At 34.8% G+C, this 8,514-nt stretch overlaps 1 protein-coding gene across 1 annotated transcript in view; it reads right to left on the bottom strand.

Annotated features, from left to right (window-relative positions):
• Nucleotides 1–428: 428 nt before the first annotated feature.
• LIN28B (lin-28 homolog B) overlaps nucleotides 429–8,514 on the bottom strand; it is a 128,576-nt gene continuing 120,490 nt past the window's right edge. Inside the window, exon 6 of the mRNA XM_044676083.1 lies at nucleotides 429–798. Within this exon, the coding sequence (XP_044532018.1) occupies nucleotides 429–798 (370 nt within the window). The remainder of the gene's footprint in view (nucleotides 799–8,514) is intronic.

Raw genomic sequence — 8,514 nt, 5'->3', positions numbered from 1 at the left:
TTGCTTCACGTGGACATTCAACTCTTAGACATTTCCAGTTGTGTGAGTGTAAGCTTACATCTACATGCACATATATATAAAGATAGACCTTTCTTTATAGATATATATGTATGTATATATATATGTCTACATACCTGTATATGAAAGCAACACCCATCACAAATACATGTTCTCTCCTCTCACACATGCAAACACAGATACACTTATGTTCTCAGATTCGCTCTCATTCTTCCAACAACATAAAGCATGACACCCTGCTTAAATATAATCTGCTTAGAGTGATTTGTCTGTTTAAAAATTTTTTCACAGTTCCTCAACAGTAGTTAAAATTCCAGGTCAGCTGCTGATGGTGAAATTACTTCCCCTGTACTTGCATGAGGTAGACATCCCAACTGGGTTAAAAAAAAATGGTATGTGATGAAAACACTTTAAGTTTTTTTCCTTTTTTGAACTGAAGGCCCCTTTCTGCTTTGTTCTTCGGGTGAGGTGGATAACTTACTGGAGGAAGTTTCTTGAGGTGACCTGCCTGACCGTTCTGAGATCTCGGATCGGCCCTCCTGAGAATACGATGGAGATGAGTAGCCGTAGGCTCCTGCCACTTCTCGGGGTAAAGTCGAAGTGGATGGCTGTGGTTCTGCTTCATGTCTTCCCTGAGAACTAGTGGGCTGCTGTGGAACAGTTTTATGGGGGCAATTAGCCACCATGTGCATGATGCTCTGACAGTAATGGCACTTCTTTGGCTGAGGAGGTAGACTACATTCCTTAGCATGATGGTCAAGGCCACCACAGTTGTAGCATCTGCAAAGAAAGTGGGGGAAAGACCATTTTAACTGCAGGAAACATCAAAAATAAAATAAAAGCATAACTTATTAGCATTACTAAAACATCTAAGCCTTTAAGTGAAAAAACATTTAAAGATTTGTCTTATAAATTCATAAACTTTTTGCATTGGCTATGCCATGGGCAGATTCTTGAAATAAATGATGTTACATGAAATTACTCATTTCAAATACAAGCCAATAAAAGCATATTTTTATAAATAGGACAAATTATTGTGGTTATCATGGAATCATAATTGAAAAGCTTAGAAGAGTAAACTATTGGGGGACCATTGAGTACAATTTCTTTTTTAAAAGTGTGGAAAGAGTGGCCCAGAGAGGTTTAGGGATTTGCCTATGCCACGCAGGTAGAAAGCTGAGAAGATGGAATTCCAACCCAGCTTCCCCAGACTTGTTTCCAAAAAATCCAATAAAAACTTGTCTTTAAAAATTGTATGGGTTTGTTTCTGATACCACAGTCCACTAGAGGGCACCCAATATTAAACAACACATTCTGTACAAAGACAACTGTTTAAAATATAGATGTTCACAAACACACTTAATTCAACTATAAGAGAAATTTACTCAACTTGTGATTGAGAAAACTGAAACTGAAATTAGGTGGTAATATGATTAGGTTGGTTGTGACAACTACCTGAACTGAGAGAAAATACCTTTTCCTTTGTAAAAGTTAAATACCATGGTGAAATTTGATATCCACAAAATTCAGACATCTTTAATGAATGATATCTGGCAAATTACCAAATACTTCAAGAGGAATACCGAAAGTATCTGAATCAGAACATGACTACAAATGGAATGTTTCCAGACCGGTCAGATTCATAAGCACAGAAGTAAAGGTTGATGATAATTTAATGTAGGAAGTGGGAGGTTCTATACAATACCTATGCTTTCAAAGGAATGCCAACAATTTTTGTGGAAAAAAATATTAACATGCTTGTCATTCAGTTTCGAACAGATTTCTTTTTCTTTCTGAAAACATTCCATTGTTCCTCCAGGGTAAATTCTTCTCAATTCAAATGAACATCAATCCATCATCAAATACAGCGAGTGTTCACTGAGAGAGAGCAGGGAGGTTTTACTGGGTTTTTATATTTGAAAATTCTACTCATCTTCTAAAAGCTGCATTAGGAAATGAAGACACCTCATTTACTCACTCTCAACCAGTTTTCATCTCTTCTAAGAGAAATTTAAAATAAAAGCATCTCTGAGGTCAACAAAAAAATAAATTACATTTTGAGATTAAGGAAACTAAGGACAGTGATCAAAATGTAGTCTATCTAGAATCTATAAATTAATTTCAGTGTGCCATTCTGATATAAAAGCAAATATTTTATATAACCTATAAGTTATGTCTACTGTTAAACATACACTTATTGTATAGGCAGCTGACTTTGCAGATGATTCACTAAAATGGAGGCACTGGTATTTTCATTATGTACCAGAGAGTAAAATAATTCACCATTTTGAAAATGATTACTTTCATGGTTACCATTTATTTTATGTAAATGAAGCTGACATTTCTGTAATTGACATTATATATCTTAAGGTGTGTTAGTCAAGGGTATTAGCTGAGTGCAAATGTATTACTAATTATATTTAAAGTGACAAGTCCTGGGAGTTAGGCTGCTTTATATCTCAAAGACAAATAGAAGTGATAAAAAGCAGTCCAAACCTGTCCATTTCATCTAAGAAACCCTGTTTTGAGGAGGGATAGTAAAGATAATAGGTAATTTATATACTTTCAACTTCCCTGTTCCATATAATGGGTAAGCTGGTAAAAACTAGATACACAGTTGACTGCTTTCTCAGGCACAAGAAATTAACCTAAAGAACTGGCCATATTTTTTAAACTATGGATTAATGTTAAATCAATCAATAAGTAAATAAGTATTCATCTGAAACAACATTGCTGTACATTTCCCAAAATTAAAAAGGAAAAAAAATGAAATCATGTGTGGATAAATATATTTATCATTAAATTATGTGTTTATATCAAACACTGTAAATTAAACTCATTTTCAAAGCAGCAATACTGTTGGTTCTGCCATGTTCTATATTTTCTAAGAGGAGAGCCAAAATTAAATAGTGATAATTAAAACAACAAATTCACTTATGAGTTAAGAGAACTAAAGGCATGAAAGTCAAATGTTCAATTATGGCTACTTTAAAAAAAAGAAAGAAAACCATTTTTCATTTAATGTGGTTTTGCCATAGTTCCTTTATTCGGCAGGCAAAAATGAATACTTTGTCAAGTTTAAATTTGCATTTATAAAATTCCTTCTTTTGAATTAATTTCCTTTAAGATCACATTCATTCAGGATCTCAGTTTTTGAAGAGTTGCAAAATAGGTTAAAGGGCTTCACTAATAGAGTAGGCTGTAGCCACAGACAAATCAATTTAATCAGTCACTATGGTATGCACTGTGTTATCCAATTCAGTGAACCATTCTGTCTCACCCATTGACCAAGAACTGCTGTCAAGGTTCCACTTTCACATATGGGGGCTCCATCATATAGTTCATCTGCATATTTACTATCACATTTTGTATTGCAAAATGTTTATATTTTTCTAAGGGGGTTTTGTTTGCTTGTTTTTCAACCATTAAAAAAATCAAAACCACTAGCAAATTATGGCTGGCTTTTAAGGAATTTGCTGTCATTAAGGAAGCTAGCCTTCTGCACTGAAAGCACTGCATTAAATGTATATGTGCTTGGGCTTAAAAGGGGAGGAGTGGTATTTATTCTCCTCTTCTATTTATTCATTCCATGTCAATCACTCTTACTAAGAGAGCAGATCACACCCCATTCTGAAATGCTTTCCTTCTCAAGGGATTTACACCAAAATGGAAATGTTCAGCTACCTCTCAGCACACAAATGATACCACACCACATCCTCCATGCAAGCAGTATGTGGTAGTACTAGCCCTCTTTGTTCACTCACCATTCAGGAATGCTTCTCCAAACTAGATTTTGCTTTTGTTAAGCAGGGACTAATTTTATACTATGATGTCTGCACCAAAATTGCATAGAGCTATGAGTAGTTCTGTGAATACATAGATGCATATGCCTACAGGTATATACATATAAGCAGAATTATAACCATGTGCCATTATAATCTCCTAAAGCCTTTAGTAAGAGTAAAATTATATACATAAAAATAGATTTTCTTGCTAAATTAAATCCTATAAGCAAAATTAAAATTAAATTTATGACCATTTGATCTTTCAATCAAAATGTTTTAAAAATATAGCTTCTTTGATTTTTTAAATAGGAGAGGGAGATCTTGTAATTTAAAATGATTATTTCTTGTTTGAGAAGTATTTCAAGATGGTTGCAGTGATAGTTATTCAAAATTCTGTTGTTTAATCATTTTCTTTAAAGCTGTTACAAGAGAAGGGAAAATGTTAAGTTAAAGGAAAATAATGCCAGTAGACTTGCAGCTTAAAAATTCCTCTGACATCTAGGAACAAATAAATTTTTAAAAAGCACTTCAGGCTTTAGAAATACTTCATTCTATCTAAGTATTGGTTCATTTGGAATAGGAAATTATAGGATATAAAATTATTTAAACACAAAAATAATCATCTTGGTGATATAAACAGGTTATATTATGTTATGAGGAGCCATAAAAAATAAAGGTTTTAAATATGGAAATTGTATGCAAAATAATTGTAATTCATTATAACTTAAAGAAAATTTACATGTGTAAAAGAAATGACCAAACTACTAACTGAACATAGATATTTTACCTAAGTAATGAAGAAAATAAGTCAAATTATTTGATTCTTAATTCTAACACACAGATGAGTTGGGCAATACTGCAATACAGATGACTAAAAGGGAAATCATTTTTCCTTTCAATATTGTCTACTAATAATGGGGAGAGAGATCTCATTATCTTTTAAACAACATTTTTGGAGGGGATAATTATCTTATCTATCTATCTATCTATCTATCTATCTATCTACCTATCTATCTATTTCTCTTCTAATTAGGAAAAAAAAGCAAAGAAAAAGTTAATTCAATTCAATAGAATATGATTCTAGTCAGGATTTTTCTTCTTTCAAATATGAACAAATAAACACTATACAAACTATGAACCATGAATGGCCCTACTACTGAAAAGAGTTAAATGATTAGTATTTTGGGGAAAATGCCATTTCACAGCAATTCCAAATGATATGCTTATAGGGGAATGAAGCATTGAATGGTAAAATTACACTCTGAAGGATCATTTTCAAAGTTCATTATGTTAAAGATACTATGTCACATGCATGACAGTTTTGTGAGTAACTTTAAATACTCCTTTTGGGAATTTAGGAACATCATTTCCCTTGACATCCTCTCTCAATTGGACAGATTCCTCACAGTGTTTGTATCTAAAGAGAAGAAAAGGGTTAATATCACATAGAAAATATGTTTACAGACTATTCAGAACCAATGACTTCCTTACAGCGCCCTAGGAAATTTGACTGAATATTGCCTAGTTTAGTGTCTAACAGTTTATGACTTTGACCCAGAGTTCTTACCTTAATAATTTAAATATATTGGGTTAGAATTTTATTGACTCAACTATAATGAGGTCTCAAAGAAAGAACAATTATAAATGTGAGTTTTTTTTTTCAGTGAATCTGAGTAACTGATCACATTAGAAGAAATACTGAAATACTAAGAAATAATCATGATCCAGCAGTCTGGTTAATGTTGGTTATCACCTTACATTGCCTTATTAGAAGGTTGAAGGTCTCTCCTGTATCCAAAACTGTGGATTGAAAATAAATAATTTGAACAACTGATCTCTATACAACAAAATAAGGTTTCTAATATATGAAAAAATAGGCCTATAAAATGATTAAGACTGCTAAAATACCACAAGAGTTGCAAGCCTGAGGCGATGGCATCAACTCTACCTATCTAATATTAAGAGGTGACTGTTAGACGATCCCACCAGGCTTCATAGGAAACTCCTTAGTTTTATCTAGCCAACCCTCCTTTGGAAGTATGGTGGGAAAGTGGTTCATGGTCTTAATTTATTGGCTCAACAGCCAGGAGACCTAGATTCTAGTTCTAGCTCTAGGTCTAAGGAACAAAGTGACCTTAGGCAAGTCACTTACCATTTTCTAGTACTCCTCATTTGCAAATAATGGAATTAGACTAAAAGCTCTCTAAGGACCCATCTAAGTTCACAAATGCTATGATTCTAGGAGTTTTTGGTAGGACTAAGTGGGCAGCTTTGAAGAAGTGATTAAGACTACAGCTCCCAGTACCACTGCTCTGATTACCCAAGATTAATTTTTTTAAACCCTTGTACTTTGGTGTATTGTCTCATAGGTGGAAGATTGGTAAGGGTGGGCAAGGGGGGTCAAGTGACTTGCCCAAGGTCACACAGCTGGGAAGTGGCTGAAGCCGGGTTTGAACCTAGGACCTCCTGTCTCTAGGCCTGACTCTCACTCCACTGAGCTACCCAGCTGCCCCCAAGATTAATTTTTAATTCTCCCTCCTTGCCCCTTTTCCCCTCTTTCTTCCTTACTCCTTATCCAGTTGTCATGACCTGTCCTTTCTTCCTCCACAGTTTTTCTAATTCCTTCCCTGCTGCTACCACTATTAATGGCTAGCATTTACATAGCACCTAAGGTTTGCAAAGTTCTTTAGCATTTGGGGGCTAAATTTTTTAGCCTATTTAGGCCTACAATAACTTTTGACAAGACTTCTAAATGGCCCTGTAGCTGGTCTCCCAGACTCTGCTTTCTCTCATCTGCATTTCACAGAACTGACAATTTTATTTCCTTACTCAAAAAACCCTCAGTGTCTGCTCATGCCTTTTGAATATGTTGAGGATACAGTGATTTTGTGCCTGGGAGGAATGAAGCACAATGGGATGTTAGTCCTACTCTGTTCTCTCTCCAGTTTAGTTAAGTGAAGCCCCAGTGATACTCTGTAGGTTGGAGCTAAGGGCCTGATGGATTAAATTGAAAGGATTTTCTCCTGTTCCCAAAGAATAGAGGTAGTTCAAAGAGTAGCTGAGGGGAGGGAAAAAGGCAATAAAACAAATCAGCAATGTTTATAAACTTTTCCTGTCATTTTTAGTTGTGTCTGATTCTTTGTGATCCTATGCCCTACACATCAAGGAACAATAAAACAAAATCAAAAGAATGAAAAAATAGAAGAAAACATGAAATATCTCATTGAAAAAACAACTTACCTGGAAAACAGATCCAGGAGACACAATTTAAGAATTATTGGACTACCTGAAAGTCATGACTTTAAAAAAAGGCTAGACATCATATTACAAGAAATTATCCCAAAAAACTGCCCTGATATTCTTGAACAAGAGGGCAAAACAGAAATTGAAAGAATCCACAGATCAGCTCCTGCAATAAATCCCCAAACAACATCTCCCAGGCCAAAGAGAAAATATTACTAGCAGCCAGAAAGAAATAATTCAGATATCACAGGGCCCTAGATCACACATGATCTGGCAGCTTCCACACTGAAGAACCACAAGGCTTGAACTATGAAATTCCAGAAGGCAAGAAAACTGGGTCTACAACCAAGAATCAATTACTCAGCAAAACTAACTGTATTATTTCAGGGGAAAGTATGGTCCTTTAATAAAATAGAAGATTTCCAAGCATTCCTGAAGAAAAGACCAGACTTAAACAGAAAATCTGATGTCCAAATACAAAATTCAAGAGAAGCATAAAAAGGAAAATAAGAAACAGAAAATATTTAAGGCCTTCAATAAGGTCAAATTGTTTATATTCCTGTATGGAAAAATGTTATCTATAACTCTTAAAAATTGTTATCATTATAGAGGGTTGAAATAAGAGAGTGAAGGACCTGATATAAATCACTAGATTTGGGTTTGAGGTTTGGAGCAGTGTTGAATCCAATATTGTTCAACAACAGGCCGAAGTCCAGATTTAGGCCACACTTCCTGTAGGACAGTGGCAACACAATCTGACTGCTTTCTCATGATTTTATAAACAAAGAACTTGGTTTTATGGTTATAAGCTGTTTTGGAAGATTGGTAAAAAAAAATCTAGGGGTGAAAAAGAGAATTGTACTAAGATAAAAGGAAAGAGAGAAGTAAAGTGGGATAAATTATACCACATGAAGAAGCATGGGGTTGGGTGTGGGGGAAGAAGCTATTACAGTGGAGGGGAGGATAAAGGTATGTGTGTGGGGTAATACTTAAACTTTACTCTCCTTGGAATTGGCTCAGACAGGGAAGAACAGGCAAATTCAATGGGTTATAGAATCTTATCTTACCCTACAAAGAAGTAGAAAGGGAATAAGAAGGTGGTGGGGAGGAGAATACTATAAGGGGGGAAGGGAGAGGAAAAATTAAAAGGAAAACACTGGTGTGGAGGGAAAGAGTGAAAGGAAAAAGGGTAGGATTAAAAGAGAAAATCAAAACGGAGGGGAATGCACAGACAGTAATCATAACTGTGAATGTAAATGGAATGAACTCACCCACAAAAGAGAAGCAGATAGCAGAGGAGATTAAAAATCAGAATACTACCATATTTTATTCATAAGAAACACATCCAAGACAGGTAGACATACACAGAGTAAAGGGGCTAGAGCAGAATCTACTGGGCTTCAACTAAGACAAAAAAAAAGCAGGAGTAGCAATCATGATCTCAGACAAAAGCAAATCAAAAATAGAT

This window comes from Gracilinanus agilis, chromosome 4 (genome assembly GCF_016433145.1).
Source record: "Gracilinanus agilis isolate LMUSP501 chromosome 4, AgileGrace, whole genome shotgun sequence".
Lineage (NCBI taxonomy): Eukaryota > Metazoa > Chordata > Mammalia > Didelphimorphia > Didelphidae > Gracilinanus > Gracilinanus agilis.
Note: the sequence above shows the minus strand (reverse complement) of the source record. Positions and strands in the feature narration are given on the sequence as shown.